This window comes from Rhinatrema bivittatum, chromosome 9, assembly GCF_901001135.1.
Source record: "Rhinatrema bivittatum chromosome 9, aRhiBiv1.1, whole genome shotgun sequence".
NCBI lineage: Eukaryota > Metazoa > Chordata > Amphibia > Gymnophiona > Rhinatrematidae > Rhinatrema > Rhinatrema bivittatum.
The window spans coordinates 170,871,322-170,892,795 of NC_042623.1; the positions used below are offsets into that span (position 1 = coordinate 170,871,322).

Below are 21,474 nucleotides of genomic sequence, written 5' to 3' on the forward strand. Positions count from 1 at the left end.
GAACGTCGGTATAAAAAAAAGAATAAAATAAATAAATATCATGGTATGCTATGTACATGCTTAGTACATTCAGGTATGAGTCAAGAGTTAATACTGGAATGAACACATGTATGAAAGAGACAGAGTGTGTGAATATTATTTGATAATCTGAAAGAAATTATAATTCAGGATATTCCTCTGACCATACGGTTACAAATACATTTGGAGTAGAGGTCTCTAAAAGGCAAATAAAAAGCCATATAAGTATGTAGTTGCTAGTTCAGGAGTGAGTGGATAGTAGGGAGGGGAAGAAGAAAAAATGCGGTTTTGTTTTCATTTTGTTTGGGGGTTTGGTTTCCCATGAATTTCATTTTTTCAAATGTTTATTTCATTTATTTAGTTAAAAAAACTTAATAAACATAACAAATAACAAAAATGAAAAAAAAAAAAAAAAAGAAATGGAGCCTCCCAAGTCCCCTACCCATTGTCCTACCCAAAAAATGCCAGGGCCAGGATCTTCCCTTACCTGGTTTGGGTGGGGATCCAATAATGAGGCCTAGGCCCAGGATGAAGCCCGGGCTTTACATAGGGCCTAAGCAGAGGTTAGGGTGACTCACAGCAGCCTAGGCCTACGTAAGGCTGAGGCTTCATCCTGGGCATAGGCATTGGGACCAAGCTTTGAGGCCTAATTCTGATGCCTAGGCCCAGACTGAAGCCTTGGCCTTGCATACGCCTAGGCCACAGTAGGTTGCCAGGACTTCAACTTTCACCCTATGAAAGGCCAAGGCTTCTAGGCGAGGACCTAAGCCTGATGCCGGGACCCTATACGAACCCAGATCCCGATGCCCGGACCCAGGCTTGATGCTGGGACCCAATACGGAGGCCAGGTCCTAACCCCAAGGCCTTGTCCCAAGGACAGGCCCAGGACCGACTCCCAGGCCTCAGAAGTCTTTTGAACTTTTTTGTTCTTTCTTCTTGGACAAAATGACGCCATCTGCTTGGGATGTGCTGGAGTTAATTAACTCTGACACATCCTCCCCAGCAGAGGGCAGGATTTTGATGTGTCAACACAATTGGGCTGCCATACATCAAAATGGTGCTTTCTGCTGGAGAAGAAATTAATTAATGTGCTGCCTACCAAGCGAATGGCATCATTCCATCCAAGAAGACAGAAGATCTCCAAGGCCTGAATGCTGGGCCAGGGCCTTACCCTGGTTTGAGGCTCTGAGGTTGGGACACAACCTCCGGGACAAGCTCTGGCCTGGACCTGGGTCCAGACTGAGGCCCCAGTGTCTGGACCTGATCTCTGGACTGGGCTGTGGTTTCAGGCCTGGTTCTGGGTCACAGCCTAGGCCAAGACCCTTGTGTCAGGATTCAACCTCAGGATCAGGTCCTGGCATTGAGCCTGGGTCTGAATCAGGCCCCAGCATCATACCTGGGTCCAGGCTGAGGCTCCATCATCGGAACCCAGTTTCCAGATTGGGCCATGGCATCAGCCACCTGGTCCTGGGCCCCAGCCTATGCCGAGGCCCTGGTGTCAAGACCTGGTCTCTGGATCGGGTCCTAACATTGGGCCTGGGTTCAGCCCGAAGCCCCAGTGTTGGGACTCAGTCTCCAGATCGAGATGCGGCATCAGGCCAAGGCCCCGGCATTGCGACTCGGTTTCTGAAACTAGGCTGCAGTGTTGAGCCTGATTCTGGGTCTATTTCGAGGCTCAGGAGTTGAGTCTGGGCCTGGATCATGGCGCTGAATCCCTGATATAGCAGGCAAGTTTTTAAAAATTTTTGTGGTCTTGGCCGAGGCCCCAGCATTGGGCCTCAGTTGAGACCCTAGCGTCATGCTTGGGCCTATGTTATGGCTCCTGTGTCAGGCTGCAGCCTATGTCCAGGCCCAGGTCCCAGCATTGCGCTCAGGTGTAGGCCAAGGTCTCTGCTTTGGGTCTTGGCCTATTCCCTAGGTGAGATCCTGGCTTCTGCCCTGAGCCGAGGTCTAATGAATCAATTTTTTTATTTTCAAAACAAAATGTGAAAAACAATGACATTTCATTGCATTTTCAATCAGTTGGCTTTGAGAACAAAATGAAATAGGAAATTTCATCTCATTTCCTATTTTCTTTCTCTCAAATGCCCATCCTTAGTAGAAAGTATTAGTTGAACATCTATGGTTCATGCCTCCAGTTTGTATATACAGTATTTATATAATGAGACTCTTCCAAAATCATAGGCTCCTATGGTAAATAACTAAAGCATTTTTTTCAAGAAATATTTTTAAACAAAAAAATTAAAATATGTGACATTGTCCTTGTTGGTTCAATCAGTTTTCCCTACCAAGAAACCAGTGAAAAGTGGGTTCACCTGATAACTGTATTGCAGTATTTATTCAGCAGGAAAATCTGCTCCCAAAGAATGAATCCTGCTAACGTACAAACCAGAAAGAGAAGGATTCTGGGAATGCTGGAAGAGAGAGAGAGAGAAAGAGAGAATAAAAATCATCACAGATTCTTTTTGTAATCAAAGTAATCACATTCAAGGAAATGGACTTTTGCAACTGAAAACTCACAAGAGCAGCAATAGACAAACCAAATACTGTATAGGCTTCTATTCAAGACGATATGTTATGCATTAATGTGCCAAAATGCACACTATTATTTAATATATGTGTCATTATTTTCACAAATAATGAGGTGGTCAATATTCAAAAGCCATTTAGATGAATAATTGAAAATATATTGGTCTAACTGGCTAACAGGCAATATTAAACGCCATATGTAGCTAAGTCAGGGGCATTCTGGGGGCATAAGTCGGGGGCATTCTGGGGCAGACAGGAAGAGTTTTGGGGATGAGCAGAGTTAGCCACATAACTTATGCGTATAACTTTTGTGGCTAACTCTGGTCACACCGTAGGGCTGTCCTAAAGTTAGCCGGATGTACTTATCTGGCTAACTTTCAGATAGGTATATTCAGCAGTGTGGCATCCCCGTTAAGTTATCCGGATAACTATATCTGACTTAACTAGCTGCTCTGCAGCTGAATAACAGCCCGCAAAGTTCTAGTATATTAATGCTTCACAAACCTTTGGGCAGGATTTTAAGAGGTACGTGCGGGCATACATTTGTGCATGCAACCCGGCACGCACAAATGTACACCCGATTTTATATTAGTTATATTATATTATATATTATATATATATATTATATATTATATTAGTTCGTCGAGCTCTTGCACTAATCATGTTTGCGCCCTTCTACACATTATTCTATTAACTGTATATCCCAAGTTACACTACCCCTATTTAGCTAGTACCCATATTTATCCACGTTACTTTGTCGAGTTACTGTTGCCTATGTAATATTTATTGATGTTCCTATGTTCCGAAACTCTGTTTATTCTAACGCCTTAACCGCGACAGTTTTGTTCTTTGGAAACCGACCTGATTTGATACTTGTATTAAGAAGGTCGGTATATAAAAATCCTAAATAAATAAATAAATAAATAAATAAATAACATGCGCACACAGTCGCGCGCATGTTATAAAATCCCGGGTCGGCACGCGCAAGGGGGTGCACAATTGTGCAACTTGCGTGCGCTGAGCCGTGCAGCCTTCCTCTGTTCCCTCTGAGGCCACTCCGAAATCGGCCGATTTTATTTTGGCTGCCCCCTCCCCCCGAAATGATACCCGAAACCAGCCCCAACCCTTCAAATTTGATTAATTACAATGGGGTTGTAAAAAAAAACAACCCCAAAACACAAAGCCACCCAACCCTTCAAATTTACTTAAATGCAACCCCCCCTCCTGCCCCCCCCCCAAAGCTTTCCAAAATTCCCTGGTGGTCCAGCAGGGCTCCTGGGAGTGATCTCCCACTCTCGGGCCGTCGGCTGCCAGTAATCAAAATGGCGCCGATGGCCCTTTGCCTTTACTGTGTGACAGGGGCTATCGGTGCCATTGGCCGGCCTCTGTCACATGGTAGGAGGCAGCCGAAATAAAATATGCCCGAACCGCGGGAAAACGAACTTTCCCGCGGCAGGCCGATAAAAGTCTTGGGGGCGGGGGGAGGGGGGGGTGGTCGAGCAAGTCTTGAGGTGCAACTGCGTGTTCACCTATAACTAGGGCTTATTTTTGAAGTAGGGCTTATATTTCAAGCCCACTCCAAAAATCCTGAAAACTCAAGCTAGGGCTTATTTTCAGGGTAGGGTTTATTTTCGAGGAAACATGGTAGTACATGGGTATAAGCATCATGTATGGGAATTTCTTGAACCTCTTTTGAATAACCAATAAAAGAATACACTTGTTTCAAGAATTTCCATTTCCCAAGCTAGATATTAAAAGTAGAAAAATGTCTTTTGAAAAAATATTTAATAGTTAGAAAATGTCATGGCTTGGGTATATATTTATTCTTGGATAGGAAAGCACTGAGCAGTAGGATTAATAGAAATAAAGCTGTTAGAGCAAAGTGTCAAGCTATGAGGCTAATTTGGAACAGACTGAAATATAAGAAAATATTTCTTCACAAAGAGAGTGGTAGATGCATGAAAGAAACTTTTCAGTGGAGGTAGTGGATGCTAAAAGAGTATCAGAATTCAAGAAAGCCTGGGATAAGCACAGAGAATTAGTGGGGAATTCAGGGTAAAGCTAGAGATCAGCTTGGCTCTGCACTACTGCCAGAGGAGGGGGAAGTCTGGTAGACTGGATGGGCCCTTATGGTGTTTACGTGTCGCCGTGAGCTCAAGGGATGTGTATTAATTTTTAAATGAAATGAAAAATGTGACAAAACACATTCCTACCTCCACCACTCCCAAAATGTAGGCTTCTTTCAATGAGAGCTAGCAAAATATTAAAAAATAACTCCCCTCTACTTGGACCTTCCTCAGAAGCCCTCCACTCTTCCCCAAGAGGTATCTTATCCCTTCTTGGGATCTGTGAAACCTTTTCACATAGAAAGTGGTTGGAGTGATTTCCAGTTGCTCCTGGCCTACTAGGTCCCAATTTCAAAATGGTGCTAGCCGTCCCTAAAATAGTGCCAACTTTAGGGACAGCTAGCACCATTTTGAAATTGGGACCTAGGAAAGATTGAAGGGGGTCGAGAACCTCACATGACTTCTTCCAAGGGACACTGGGACAAGGCAAAGTGATTGTGCTGCTTGTACTCGGAGCAATCAATGCATGACCAGAAACACGGTGCCGAAAAGCCCGTAAGCCAAGGATTGTTTCGACCGACGCAGACGCCGCCAACACGTACGGTGCAGCACTTTATACAGTTGGCGCCGAAGCTGCTGCATCGTCTGGCGCCGAAGCCGACGCACCATCCATCGACGTCAATGTACTCCTCAGCTGCGCCGATTTCGAAACATCCGCTGGAGCAGAAACAAAGGGCGTCAACATCAGATGTGTCAGAGCATGCGTCGACAGAGAAACACAGTGCCACTGAAAGACATAGCTCGAAATCTTCGACGCATAAACCTAAAACCTCAACGCATAAGGTGTTGCCTGCGCTGCAGGAATTAAAGAGGCCAAAACATTCAACTCTCAGAAGAGGGAACATCAGAGACTGGGACCAGTCTGCCTCATGTCCTTAAGAAATCTGACTCCAAGCATTGGATTCCTACCCATTTTCCCAGTGAACTTCCTTTACACAGAACCAGACATGATTCCACGCGATCTCACTCACCCATGTCCAGTTCTCATCATTCCAGATGATCCACTTCGTCTGCAGGACAACTGGATCTAGGTGATCAATCAACATCGGAAGATAACTGGGTAAAAATTACATCACATTCTTCTGGTTCATCCATGGCATCACAGGTTTTTTCTGACCTCTCCTTCGTCGCCAAATGGCATGCAAGAGACCAGAATCTACAGGAACCACTTCCAAAAAGCGGAAGTAGAGGTTGAAAAGGGAAAACATCGATCACTTGGTGGGACAGGAAAAGAAGACATACTCAAGGTGACCGTGACACAACGGCACCCTCACAAACCACCGAAATCACGTATGCCACCCCAAACGCAGCAAGCGTTTTCCAATTTATCGGAAGCCCTCTCCGGGTTCTTTGACACATTACAAGCTTTGTTTCAAATGCCACCCTCACCACAGTGAGTTCCACTCCATCGGCACCACCTTCGAGGGAGGCCTCTCCGCATCCGCCTGCACAAGATCAACCATATCATCCACAAGAACCTGCTCAGATACCACTTTCACCGGTCCATTTCAATACCCCTGTATCTTCTCCGGATACATCTACAGTTTATCCTTCAGATCCCCCCCCCCCCCCCCCCCCCAGACCCCGCAGAACCGTACTCGCCACCGGAGGATCTTTCCTATCCCAAATTCCTGGAGAAAGTGGGTTCCATTCTACATCTGGATGTACAAAAGTTGAGAGACCCTAGAGCGGAAACCTTGGGCATACTAAACATTTTTGATCTACCAGCAGAGCCCACTTCTCTACCATCCCTCCAGGTTCTTGATACGCTTCTTGAAAAAACCTGGGAATCACCATTTACCAGTCTCCAGAAAAATTGACTTGAACTTTAAAATGAAACACTCTCAGTTTTACTCCCAACCACAACTTCCTCACAATTCAATCGTGGTGGAATCTGCCCTACAAAAGGCGAGGAAGCAGAAACTTCACACTTCCACGCCCCTTAGACAAATTTCACACTTCCACGCCCTCTTAGACAAATTTACTAAACGTGCTTTCCAATCTGCTATGCTGGTAGCGTGCATCAATCAGCACCAGTTTCACATCATTCAATATTTATTTGAATGTGTACAAGCCATGAAGGGGATGTTGTATACGGCAGAATTGCTCTCAACGTCAACACCTCAACCAATACAGGACATTGAGGAGGGACTCAGACACCTCCTCAGGACCATCTATGAAGGCTTTGAAACATCAGCCATGTCTTCATCATCAGCCATTGCAGTATGTAGAATGGTATGGCTTCGTGCCAGTACCATATGTGAAGATGTGCATGAAAAACTAGAGAATCTCCCTTGCAAGGGAGATAATCTATTTGGCGACAGATTCTAGGAGACGGTGGCAAAATTAAAAGAACAATCTGTAGCAATTCAATCCCTGGTGCCACCTTCCACTTTTCATGCGCCACGCCGCTACTTCTCGGGTTCTCGCAGGCAAGTTTTTGCACACCGTCCTTTCTGGCCTTACACCTCATATCGCCAGCCATCCTACCAACCTCAACAGAGATCTCAACCAACCCAAACCCAAAACAGAAGGGGAAGACCTAGATCTCAACATCCTGAAACTCAACTGCAAGTAACATCAGCCAAGCTGTCCCAATCTTTTTAAGATTACTTATACCACCGCTGCAACCATTGCTGCCAGGACGAATAACAGCATGTCTACAGGTTTGGGAGGCCATGACGTCAGATCAATGGGTACTGGAGATCGTACAGAAAGGATACCAACTACACTTCCTCAACTCACCCCAGCTTCCCCATCCATCAAACAGGGGACCCAGGTTACACCAACCCCAGTTGGCATCGGAAATAGCCTCACTGATCCAACAACGAGCCATCCGCAAGATTCTGATTCATACCCACAACAAAGGGTTTTATTCTCCATACTTCCTAATTCCCAAGAAGTCCGGAGGCCTCCATCCCATACTGGAGCTTCTAGAGTTGAACAAATATCTAGTGAAGGAAAAGTTCAAAATGGTATCCTTAAAACCCTTTTCTACCCCTAGTTCAACCCAATGATTGGATGTGTGTGATAGATTTGAAAGATGCATATACTCATATCCCTATCCACCCATCTTCATGGCGTTACCTGTCATTTCAGTTCCAGCACACTCATTACCAATACACAGTCCTTCCATTTGGACTATCAGCGGCCCCCAGAGTGTTCACAAAATGTATGGCAGTGGTGGTGGCATCTTTGCGACAACGCGGCATGAACATTTTCCCCTACCTAGATGATTGGCTACTGGTAGCATCGGATCTCACAATTCTGCTGACTCAAGTGCAACAAATCATAGAGTTCTTGGACCAGCTTGGCCTAGTCATCAACTATCAGAAATTTCTGATGACCCAAACGAAAACTTTGCAATTCATAGGAGTACGTATGGATACCACACAAAGCAGAGCATTCCTACCAGAGGACAGGCAATTACAGATGCACTCTCTACTGTGCTCGCTCAAGGTGACACATCAACCTTCAGCACAGCAGATACTTACCATATTGGGACAAATGGCAGCAGCCATTTATACTGTGCCCAACATCAGATTGCATATGCGTCGCCTGCAGTGGGGATTGAAACGTCAGTGGAGACAGCACTCTCAACCACTGAATCAAAGAATTGTCCTAACCCAGGAGATGTTACAAGATGTGGACTGGTGGTTGACCAAAACCACACTGTCAAAGGGAGTTTGTTCCACACTCCCCCTTACAACGTAGTTCTCAAGATGGATGCCTCGCCCAAAGGTTGGGGGGCACAATTGGATGACCTACAAACACAAGGTCAATGGTACCTTCAAGAGCAAAGTTTGCACATAAATCTCCTGGAACTAAGAGCAATTCAAAACGCCCTATGGGTTTTCTCCTTCAACTTCAAGGTCGCCATGTCACGATATACACCGACAATCAGGTAGCAATGTTTTAAATCAACAAACAAGGAGGGTCCGGTTAATGGTCACTCTGCAAGGAGACACTGCTAATATTCGACCATGCTCACTGCCATTCCATCCACTTCCAAGTGACATACTTGCCAGACAGACTGAGCCGAGTAGTCTACCCCCACGGATGGTTGATCAACCAACAGGTGCTTCACCACGTATTCACGCAGTGGGGGCTACCAACCCTGGATCTCTTTGCCACGGAACAAAACTTGAAGGTCCCTCGTTTCTGTTCGGTGTGGCCCAGTCATCATCGGATAGCACAGGATGCTTTCCTACTCCCTTGGACAGAACGTCTACTATACACGTTCCCTCCAATTCCTCTCATTACCAGGACTATTCAAACATGTATGCAGGATGCAGCTCAGCTAAGCTGGATTGCACCAGCTTGGCCCCAACAACCATAGTACACCTATCTACTACATCTTTCCATAGCAGAGCCCATTCAGCTACCAGATCGGCCAGATCTCTTGATGCAAGAGGGGGGAACCCTGGTTCACCCCATGCACTCTTCCCTGCACTTAACAGCCTGGAGGTTGAGCGGAGCCTCATGACAGAATGGGCCATTTCCATAGAGGCCCAAGAAGTCCTCATGGAATCCAGGAAACCTTCCATGAGAAGGAACTACGGCTTCAAGTGAAACTGATACTCCACATGGTGCACTTCCAAGGGGATACCCCCCTTAGACTGTCCACCGGAATCACTGCTGGACTACCTTCACACACTATACAAAGGAGGTCTCGCAACTACTTCGGTGAGAGTTCATCTCAGCGCCATAGCGGCATACCATCGCCCACATAGTGGCCTGCCAATCTCATTGAATCCCTTGGTATCGCGTTTCATTAAAGGACTCTCGCGACTACGGCCACCCATCGCAAAACCTCCAGTACCATGGAACCTTAACTTCATCTTGGAGCAGCTCATGCTAGCACCTTTGAACCTATGGAGTCCGCCCACATGAAATACCTCACCTGGAAAGTGGTTTTTCTTGTAGCTGTCATCTCGGCATGCAGAGTGACTGAACTACAGGCATTGGTTCACTACAGCCCTTATCTACAATTTTATCACCACAAGGTCATTCTCCAGACGCATCCATACTTTCTTCCAAAGATTGTTTCTCAGTTCCATTTGAATCAATCCATAGAGCTACCCGCATTCTTTCCTAAACCACATCAGAATGACAGGGAAAATTTGTAACCTATCATTAAAATCATCCATTGTACCTGAAGACTGGAGGGTGGCCAATGTAACCCCAATATTTAAAAAAGGCTCCAGGGGCGATCCGGGTAACTATAGACCAGTGAGCCTGACTTCAGTGCCGGGAAAAATAATGGAAACTATTCTCAAGAAAAAAATTGTAAAGCATATAGAAAGACATGATTTAATGGAACATAGTAAACATGGATTTACCCAAGAGAAGTCTTGCCTAACAAATCTGCTTCATTTTTTTGAAGGGGTTAATAAACATGTGGATAAAGGTGAACCGGTAGATGTAGTATATTTGGATTTTCAGAAGGCGTTTGACAAAGTCCCTCATGAGAGGCTTCTACGAAAACTAAAAAGTCATGGGATAGGAGGCGATGTCCTTTCATAGATTACAAGCTGGTTAAAGGACAGGAAACAGAGAGTAGGATTAAATGGTCAATTTTCTCAGTGGAAAAGGGTAAACAGTGGAGTGCCTCAGGGATTTGTACTTGGACCGGTGCTTTTCAATATATATATATAAATGATCTGGAAAGGAATACGACGAGTGAGGTTATCAAATTTGCAGATGATACAAAATTATTCAGAGTAGTTAAATCACAAGCAGACTGTGAAACATTGCAGGAGGACCTTGCAAGACTTGAAGATTGGGCATCCAAATGGCAGATGAAATTTAATGTGGACAAGTGCAAGGTGTTGCATATAGGGAAAAATAACCGTTGCTGTAGTTACACGATGTTAGGTTCCATATTAGGAGCTACCACCCAGGAAAAAGATCTAGGCATCATAGTTGATAATACTTTAAAATCGTCAGCTCAGTGTGCTGCAGCAGTCAAAAAAGCAAACAATGTTCGGAATTATTAGGAAGGAATGGTTAATAAAACGGAAAATGTCATAATGCCTCTATATTGCTCCATTGTGACACCGCACCTGGAATACTGTGTACAATTCTGGTCGCCGCATCTCAAAAAAATATAGTTGCGATGGAGAAGGTACAGAGAAGGGCAACCAAAATGATAAAGGGGATGGAACAGCTCCCCTATGAGGAAAGGCTGAAGAGGTTAGGGCTGTTCAGCTTAGAGAAGAAACGGCTGAGGGGGGATATGATAGAGGTCTTTAAGATCATGAGAGATCTTGAACGAGTAGATGCAACTCGGGTATTTACACTTTTGAATAATAGAAGGACTAGGGGGCATTCCATGAAGTTAGCAAGTAGCACATTTAAGACTAATCAGAGAAAATTATTTTTCACTCAACGCACAATAAAGCTCTGGAATTTGTTGCCAGAGGATGTAGTTAGTGCGGTTAATGTAGCTGGGTTCAAAAAAGGTTTGGATAAGTTATTGGAGGAGACGTCCATTAACGGCTATTAATCAAGTTTACTTAGGGAATAGCCACTGCTATTAATTGCATCAGTAGCATGGGATCTTATTAGTGTTTGGGTAAATGCCAAGTTCTTGTGTCCTGGTTTGGCCTCTGTTGGAAACAGGATGCTGGGCTTGATGAACATAAGAAATTGCCATGCTGGGTCAGACCAAGGGTCCATCAAGCCCAGACTTCTCCTCCAAGAACTTATCCAATCCTTTTTTAAACACAGCTATACTAACTGCACTAACCACATCCTCTGGCAACAAATTCCAGAGTTTAATTGTGCTTTGAGTAAAAAAGAACTTTCCCTGATTAGTTTTAAATGTGCCCCATGCTAACTTCATGGAGTGCCCCCTAGTCTTTCTACTATCCAAAAGAGTAAATAGCCGATTCACATCTACCCGTTCTAGACCTCTCATGATTTTAAACACCTCTATCATATCCCTCCTCAGTCGTCTCTTCTCCAAGCTGAAAAGTCCTAACCTCTTTAGTTTTTCCTCATAGGGGAGTTGTTCCATTCCCCTTATCATTTTGGTAGCCCTTCTCTGTACCTTCTCCATCGCAATTATATCTTTTTTGAGATGTGGCGACCAGAATTGTACACAGTATTCAAGGTGCGGGCTCACCATGGAGCGATACAGAGGCATTATGACATTTTCCGTTTTATTCACCATTCCCTTTCTAATAATTCCCAACATTCTGTTTGCTTTTTTGACTGCCGCAGCACACTGTACCGACGATTTCAATGTGCTGTCCACTATGACACCTAGATCTCTTTCTTGAGTTGTAGCACCTAATATGGAACCCAACATTGTGTAATTATAGTATGGGTTATTTTTCCCTATATGCATTACCTTGCACTTATCCACATTAAATTTCATCTGCCATTTGGATGCCCAATTTTCCAGTCTCACAAGGTCTTCCTGCAATTTATCACAATCTGCTTGTTATTTAACTACTCTGAACAATTTTGTGTCATCTGCAAATTTGATTATCTCATTCGTCGCATTTCTTTCCAGATCATTTATAAATATATTGAAAAGTAAGGGTCCCAATACAGATCCCTGAGGCACTGCACTGTCCACTCCCTTCCACTGAGAAAATTGCCCATTTAATCCTACTCTCTGTTTCCTGTCTTTTAGCCAGTTTGCAATCCATGAAAGGACATCGCCACCTATCCCATGACTTTTTACTTTTCCTAGAAGCCTCTCATGAGGAACTTTGTCAAACGCCTTCTGAAAATTCAAGTATACTATATCTACCGGTTCACCTTTATCCACATGTTTATTAACTCCCTCAAAAAAGTGAAGCAGATTTGTGAGGCAAGACTTCCCTTGGGTAAAGCTATGCTGACTTTGTTCCATTAAACCATGTCTTTCTATATGTTCTGTGATTTTGATGTTTAGAACACTTTCCACTATTTTTCCTGGCACTGAAGTCAGGCTAACCGGTCTGTAGTTTCCCGGATCGCCCCTGGAGCCCTTTTTAAATATTGGGGTTACATTTGCTATCCTCCAGTCTTCAGGTACAATGGATGATTTTAATGATAAGTTACACATTTTTACTAATAGGTCTGAAATTTCATTTTTTAGTTCCAGCGTGTCTGATGACATCTCCTCGGGATGAAAAGAGTTTTCCTGCCACTGACCTTTTAGATTCCCTGTAGGGACGTGCAAGCGATCCTAGGGGGCCAGACATGGAGATCAGCATCGGCAGTGTGTGGAGGCACTGCGAGAGTGGGCCATTGCTGTGGCGTCCGGCGTTAGCGGGAGGGGTCGGCGACATGGGAGGGCTGACATGGGCCTGCCTATACAGGTGAGGGGACTCGGTCGCGGTCTCATGCGGCTGGGAATCCTGACAGTTCAGTTCTGGAGACCGTTTCTCAAAAGGGACAGAGTCCGGAAAGAGGCGGGACAGAGTCAGTTTGGATGCAGTCCAGAGAAGGGCAACCAAAATGATGGGAGGTCTCCATCAAATGACTTATGAGGAGAAGTTCAAAGACTTAAATATGTACACCCTGGAAGAGAGGAGGAACAGAGGAGGTATGATACAGATCTTCAGATACTTGAAAAGTTTTAATGATACACAATCAATTACAGACCATTTCCACTGGAATGAATCCAATAGAACTAGGGGTCACGAAATGAAGCTCCAGGGAGGATGACTCAGAAGCAATGTCAGGAAATATTTCTTCACAGAGAGGGTGGTGGATGCCTGGAATGCCCACCCACTGAATGTGGTGAAGACAAAAATGGTGCAAGATTTCAAAAGGGCATGGAATAAACACTGTGATCCCTAAAGGCTGTGTATTGTATTTTATCTTCTTTTTATGTTATTATATGTTGTTATTAATTTATGAAATTTTGTTAACCGGTGTGAAGGTATGTACCAACACCGGTATAAAAAAAAACTAATAAATAAATAAATAAATAAAGGGAAGGGAAATAAAGTAAGGTATGGGGGTATCTTGCTGGTGTGGTGGATTCTACTCCTAAGAAATATTCTTCAAAATGGGCTACAACTGCATCATTGCTCACTGCTTTAAAAGCAGGGGAAAAGAGGATTTGGATTCAGTCAACAACATATAAAGACATTGAACTGTATGATCTGGGAAAACACATAAGCATGGGGGTAACTTGCTTGATGCGGCAGTTACAACCCTTAACCAAAAAGCCTGATACTACAATTCTGATGCAACTCCAATATTGTTAATTAATTGTTAATTTAATTGTTAATTAAACTCCTTCTTCATTTCCAGGATTTCAGAACTGTTCTCCAGTCAACACTGTTCTCTAAAACTGACTATTGTAACACTCTCCTTTTAGGGCTCCCGATCTCCGCCACCAAACCACTACAGATGCTCCAGAACTCAGCAGCCAGAATCTTAACCAACACCAACCTGGGAGCTCATATCACCCCTATACTTAAAAACCTGCATTGGCTACCAACTCCAACATTGCACATTGCTCACATTCAATGACAAGGGGGGAAGGAAATTGGACTCAAACAGTAACCAACAAGAGCACTGACCTTGGTGGTCTGAGTAACTGATAAGTATGGGAAACTGATAACTATGGGCAGGGGCGGATTGTGGGAAAATAGTGGTCCATGGGTACCCAATTACACATACAATTTGGTGAGTCATCAAATACAGAATAAAGGGACCATAAAATATACACAGAAATGCACAGACAAACTGAACTGGAAATCACAAGAAGTTAGACTGTATGTAATGCAGCAATGGAAAAACAGAAAATACCATCATTCCTCATAAAACATCAAACAATAAATCAAGAACTATAAAACATCAATCACAATAGGAAAATCATACTAAAAATATATATTTCAAAACTGCTGATGAATAGAACCTCCAGTAATTTAACTCATTACAAATTTTTGAAAACTTCTCAAACCCAATAAAATATTTCAAAAACAGCAGACATCAAATAATATTAAATAATTAAAACTAATAAGGATAGAAAACAATCCCCGGTTCTCCATACCTGAGAACTTTTAATTCCAGTCACCTTGAGATGGTCATGAATTAGTTGTTCTCTAGCACACATCACCCTCATATGCTCACTCATGCATACACACAGTCTCCCTCTCTCACTGATGTGCTTGCTTGCTCTGACACAGATGCTTACTGACACACATGCTCTCACTCACGGCGTTATGCATGCTTTCACACACATGCTAACTCATTCACTCTCACACACATGCTCACTGACACACTCGCCTTGCCTCACTCACACATGTTCAGTGGCACACAAACTCTGACTCATCTGTCCAGTCACACTCATACACATGCTCAGACATGCACACTCACACATGCTGTCATTCTCTCCCTCGCACACATGCTCACTGACACACTTGCACTCTAATGCTCACACATGCTGACGTACACACCCTCACTGCCTCATACATTCAGACATGCTCACTTATGTTTGCTTTTCTCCCCCTCTGTCTGTGAATAAGTAAAAAAACATTGGTGGTCAGGGAAAATCCAGGCAGGGCCCAAGAGAGGAGAGTCTGAGTGGGCTTTAGAGCAGTGCTTCTCAACCTTTTTTCTGTCGGGACACACCTGACAGATGGTTCTCACATGCGTGACACACTGAACACATGAACATCATAGGGCTAAATGTAAAAGTACAGTTAGCATCCACAGGAAACCCCTGACCCACAATTATGGATGTAAAGCAGAATTACGACATTCCCCATACAACTCACCTTACAAAAAATATATTCTGGTTCTAGTGTCATTTCAGTAACAGCAACACAAACTCCAACTACCAGGCTCAATAGCCCTACTTATGAAAAGACAGCAGTTTATCACTAATGTATGTCTTCTTTAGAAAATACAACAAATAAGACTGATACAATAAAATACATCACCTTGGTCACATACACAGAACCGACCTAACATACTCCCAGGATTTGCAGTAATGCACATAAACTAATCTGCACACAGTTACACCTGTATTATGGAATGCGCTCAAACAATTACAACCCTATCTATGAAAAAGCAACACTACAAATATTAAATCAGGCCCTAAACACCAATACACCTCCTATTAGGAAAACAGAACTAGCCAAGCAGCTATAGATCCCAACGCAGAAATAATTGTATAACTATACTAATAAGCAGAATAAATGTTTCACAACAACTATGAACAGAATAATATCAAACAATTAAAAACTCATAAAAATTATTTAAAATTTCTCCAAACACAAATAAAATATTTCAAAACAGCAGACACATCACATAATATTCAGTAATTAAAATGGCATTCAATCAAGAAAAATAAACTTAAAAAGCCACCTTTACTAACCCCCTCCAGCAGCTCTCCTACTCCTCTTCCATGCAGGCCGTAGCACACACCAGAAGCAGCAGTAGTGGATGCAGCTCTGTACTCATGGTTCTCTTCCTTAGGGCCCACGACCAGTCTCTCTGTCTCTCACACACACATACATACATACTAGTCACACCCCCATGACAAGTTTCTGTCTCTCACACGCCAATCATCTCCCGACCAGTCTTTCTCTTACACACACACCAGTCACCTTCCCGATCAGTCTCTCTCTCTCACATACACACAGGCTTTCCACTTCCATGTTCTATCTTACATATATAGGCTTCTCACTCCCATGCTGTGTCTCACACACACCCAGGTTAATTACTTGTATGATAGCTCTCGCCACATGCACAGGCTTCTCATTCCCATAATCACTTTTTTCGCTCACACACACATACCAGTTTCTGTCTCTCACACACCAATCATCTCCTGACCAGTTTTTCACTTACACACACACACACACACACACACAGACACACACAGACACTCCAGTCATCTCCCTTACCAGTCACTTCCATTGTCTTTCCTATACACACACACACACACACACACACACATCACCTCCCTGACCAGTTTCTCTCAATCACACGCATGCTCTCTCTCACACACTTTACATAGATGATCTCAATCAAATGCTCTCACTTACACACAGGCTCTCACTCACAGTTACATATGCACACTCTCAATGACACATACATTCTGTTACGGCGGTGGCTGCTGTGCTACCGCCTCACCACCAGGGGTCCCTCTAGGGCTGGCTTTCCTGACAGGCCCAGTCCATCTCCTATGTCCACTCTATGCTCTGGGTGTGCCCTCTTAACCCTGCCTGACAGTTGCCTCGGTGCTTCGGCATCGAGCTCACCTGGGCTCCCTGCTCTAGCCTGCCTTGCGCGGCCTTCGGGCCTATCCTTGCCTTGCCTTGCGTGGCCTTCGGGCATAGCCTTGCCTTGCCTTGCGTGGCCTTCGGGCCTATCCTTGCCTTGCCTTGCCTTGCGTGGCCTTCGGGCCTATCCTTGCCTTGCCTTGCCTTGCGTGGCCTTCGGGCCTATCCTTGCCTTGCCTTGCCTTGCGTGGCCTTCGGGCCTATCCTTGCCTTGCCTTGCCTTGCGCGGCCTTCGGGCCTATCCTTGCCTTGCCTTGTGCGGCCTTTTGGCCTTCTTCCGTGTGTGTGTGTGTGGCCTACGGGCCTTCTGACCTGCCTTGCCCCGTCTATGGTGTGTGGCCTACGGGCCTTCCGTGTGTGTGTGTGTGGCCTACGGGCCTTCTGACCTGCCTTGCCCCGTCTATGGTGTGTGGCCTACGGGCCTTCCGTGTGTGTGTGTGTGGCCTACGGGCCTTCTGACCTGCCTTGCCCCGTCTATGGTGTGTGGCCTACGGGCCTTCCGTGTGTGTGTGTGTGGCCTACGGGCCTTCTGACCTGCCTTGCCCCGGCTATGGTGTGTGGCCTACGGGCCTTCCGTGTGTGTGTGTGTGGCCTACGGGCCTTCTGACCTGCCTTGCCCCGTCTATGGTGTGTGGCCTACGGGCCTTCCGTGTGTGTGTGTGTGGCCTACGGGCCTTCTGACCTGCCTTGCCCCGCTATTGGTGTGTGGCCTACGGGCCTTCCGTGTGTGTGTGTGTGTGGCCTACGGGCCTTCTGACCTGCCTTGTCCTGCTTACTGTGCCCTGACCCAGCCTGGACCCAGACACTGCTGACTGCCGCCTGCCCTGACCCAGCCTGTACTAGACACTGCCACTTGCCGCCTGCCCTGACCCAGCCTGTACCAGACACTGCCACTTGCCGCCTGCCCTGACCCAGCCTGAACCCAGACTCTGATTATTGCTGCCTGCCCTGACCCAGCCTGGTACCTGACTCTGTTTCGAGCCTCCTGTCTCTCTCCACCTGGAGCCACCCTGCTGGGTGGTGTGCACGACTCCTGTCCGGAGCCCAAGCGTAACAGTATGCCGAAGCCATCACATTTTCCAGGGGAAGAGATAAGTCTGTGTCCTGCCGGTGAGTCAACTTTTCACTAATTCAAGATGCCTCCTTCTTTAAAGTTTTATACCTGCAGTTCCTGTCAAACTTTGAATTATCCTAGCTATCAGAACTGTCTAGCCTGTGAACTTGTTGGTCAGGAACACTGGTCATGCAATAACTGCAACAAGAAAAATGTCTCTGTCTATCAGGAGTGTTTGAACTGTCTGGCTCCTAAACCAGGGTGGTGGAAATGCTCCTGTCTCCCGTGTTTGTTACCTCCAGGCAAACCCTGCCCCTGTTGTTCTGCTCTAGGACCAGCTGTGCAATTAGAAAAGGCATTCAGCTCTCCTAACCAGTATTCTGTTTCTGGCTCAACTAAAACAAACATTTTTGCTGGCAGTTTGAGGGTAGAAAAACCCAGGACTTACCTGGCCAAGAAGGCTTCTGTGAGACCAGTGCTAGAGCCTCGGGAACAGGTTTCTCTACAACGGAGAGAGCTGATTAGCTCTAGCAGGGCTCAGCTTCCCACAGCTGCCAAGTGGACACTAACGAGCACCTTCCCTAGACGTCCTAGAACTGCCTGTGCCTTCTCTAAACTGCTCCTCCAGAAACAAAATCAGGAGCATCAGACTTTGGCTCGAGGTATCAAGCCCACGGCAGTACAATCTGTGTCTTCCATGCACACTACCTTTAACCATGCTACTCTGCCATCTGAACCTGCTGCACTACCCCGAGAAGAGCCTGAGTCTGCTGAACCGGCCCTGCCGCCGTCCTCGGAGGGGTCCGCACCAGCCCTGCTGACAGACTTTCTAACTCTGCCATCTGAGCCTGCCGAACCGGCCCTGCTGCCGTCTTCAGAGGGGTCCGAACCTGCTACAACGCCCTTGGAGGGGTCTGAACCGGCCCTGCTGCCGTCCCTGGAGGGGTCCATACCGGTCCTGCTGACGCCCCCGGAGGGGTCCGAACCAATCCTACTGACAGACTTCCTGAGTCAGCCATCGGAGTCTGCTGAACTGGTCCTGCTGCCACCCCGGGAGGGGTCCATACCGGTCCTGCTGCCACCCCTGGAGGGGTCCATACCGGTCCTGCTGACGCCCCGAGAGGGGTCCGAGCCTGCTACAATGCCCCGAGAGGGGTCCGAGCCTGCTTCATCGCCCCGAGAGGGGTCCGAGCCTGCTTCATCGCCCCGAGAGGGGTCCGAGCCTGCTACAAACGCCCCGAGAGGGGTTCGAGCCTGCTTCATCGCCCCGAGAGGGGTCCGAGCCTGCTACAATGCCCCGAGAGGGGTCCGAGCCTGCTTCATCGCCCCGAGAGGGGTCCGAGCCTGCTACAACGCCCCGAGAGGGGTCCGAGCCTGCTACAATGCCCCGAGAGGGGTCCGAGCCTGCTTCATCGCCCCGAGAGGGGTCCGAGCCTGCTTCATCGCCCCGAGAGGGGTCCGAGCCTGCTACAATGCCCCGAGAGGGGTCCGAGCCTGCTTCATCGCCCCGAGAGGGGTCCGAGCCTGCTTCATCGCCCCGAGAGGGGTCCGAGCCTGCTACAACGCCCCGAGAGGGGTCCGAGCCTGCTACAATGCCCCGAGAGGGGTCCGAGCCTGCTTCATCGCCCCGAGAGGGGTCCGAGCCTGCTACACCGCCCCGAGAGGGGTCCGAGCCTGCTACAATTGCCCGAGTAGGATCCGAGCCTGCTGTACTGGCCCAGCTGCCGCCCCTGGAGGGGCCTGTACCGGTCTTAATGCCGACCTTGGAAGGGTCCGGACCGGTCCTACTATCGCCTCAAGAAGGGTTACGGACTATTTCTCTGCCCCAGGTGGGGTTTGTGTTCCCCTTGTCACCCCAGGAGGGGTTATGGAAATCTGCACCGCCTCTGCTACCCCAGGAGGGGTCTAACCCTGCCGCCTTGTCCCAGGAGGGGTTATGGACTGCCTTATTGCCTCGGAAAGGAGTTGAACCTGCCGCATCACCCCCGGAGTGGTCTCCCGTTATTCTTGATTACCTCCTGCACAGATGGGATCCAGGAGGAGGGGGAGGCCTTGAGGGGGGGGTACTGTTACGGCGGTGGCTGCTGTGCTACCGCCTCACCACCAGGGGTCCCTCTAGGGCTGGCTTTCCTGACAGGCCCAGTCCATCTCCTATGTCCACTCTATGCTCTGGGTGTGCCCTCTTAACCCTGCCTGACAGTTGCCTCGGTGCTTCGGCATCGAGCTCACCTGGGCTCCCTGCTCTAGCCTGCCTTGCGCGGCCTTCGGGCCTATCCTTGCCTTGCCTTGCGTGGCCTTCGGGCCTAGCCTTGCCTTGCCTTGCGTGGCCTTCGGGCCTATCCTTGCCTTGCCTTGCCTTGCGTGGCCTTCGGGCCTATCCTTGCCTTGCCTTGCCTTGCGTGGCCTTCGGGCCTATCCTTGCCTTGCCTTGCCTTGCGTGGCCTTCGGGCCTATCCTTGCCTTGCCTTGCCTTGCGCGGCCTTCGGGCCTATCCTTGCCTTGCCTTGTGCGGCCTTTTGGCCTTCTTCCGTGTGTGTGTGTGTGGCCTACGGGCCTTCTGACCTGCCTTGCCCCGTCTATGGTGTGTGGCCTACGGGCCTTCCGTGTGTGTGTGTGTGGCCTACGGGCCTTCTGACCTGCCTTGCCCCGTCTATGGTGTGTGGCCTACGGGCCTTCCGTGTGTGTGTGTGTGGCCTACGGGCCTTCTGACCTGCCTTGCCCCGTCTATGGTGTGTGGCCTACGGGCCTTCCGTGTGTGTGGCCTACGGGCCTTCTGACCTGCCTTGCCCCGTCTATGGTGTGTGGCCTACGGGCCTTCCGTGTGTGTGTGTGTGGCCTACGGGCCTTCTGACCTGCCTTGCCCCGTCTATGGTGTGTGGCCTACGGGCCTTCCGTGTGTGTGTGTGTGGCCTACGGGCCTTCTGACCTGCCTTGCCCCGCTATTGGTGTGTGGCCTACGGGCCTTCCGTGTGTGTGTGTGTGTGGCCTACGGGCCTTCTGACCTGCCTTGTCCTGCTTACTGTGCCCTGACCCAGCCTGGACCCAGACACTGCTGACTGCCGCCTGCCCTGACCCAGCCTGTACTAGACACTGCCACTTGCCGCCTGCCCTGACCCAGCCTGTACCAGACACTGCCACTTGCCGCCTGCCCTGACCCAGCCTGAACCCAGACTCTGATTATTGCTGCCTGCCCTGACCCAGCCTGGTACCTGACTCTGTTTCGAGCCTCCTGTCTCTCTCCACCTGGAGCCACCCTGCTGGGTGGTGTGCACGACTCCTGTCCGGAGCCCAAGCGTAACACATTCTCTCACACACAGGCTGGCTGTCTCTCTCTCTCATTTCCTGCTCCCCCTCCTCACCCAAGCACAAACGGTAGCTGCAGCAGCCTCCTCCTCCTCTAGTCCCCGCATGCTAAGAAAGAAGATTCCTATCGGCCACAGGAGGCTATTTCTGCTGTCTCCTGTGCCGATTTCTGGCTGCTTCTGATTTTGCTCAGGGCTGCTGC

General features: G+C 47.6%; 1 protein-coding gene across 3 annotated transcripts in view; it reads right to left on the reverse strand.

The window, feature by feature from the left end:
* The window catches only part of LOC115099245 (galactose-3-O-sulfotransferase 2-like), a 94,853-nt gene that overhangs the window by 57,100 nt on the left and 16,279 nt on the right, over positions 1 to 21,474 (reverse strand). For all 3 annotated transcript variants that reach the window (XM_029616724.1, XM_029616726.1, XM_029616725.1), the window contains exon 2: positions 2,334 to 2,432. In XM_029616724.1, the coding sequence (XP_029472584.1) occupies positions 2,334 to 2,432 (99 nt within the window). The remainder of the gene's footprint in view (positions 1 to 2,333; positions 2,433 to 21,474) is intronic.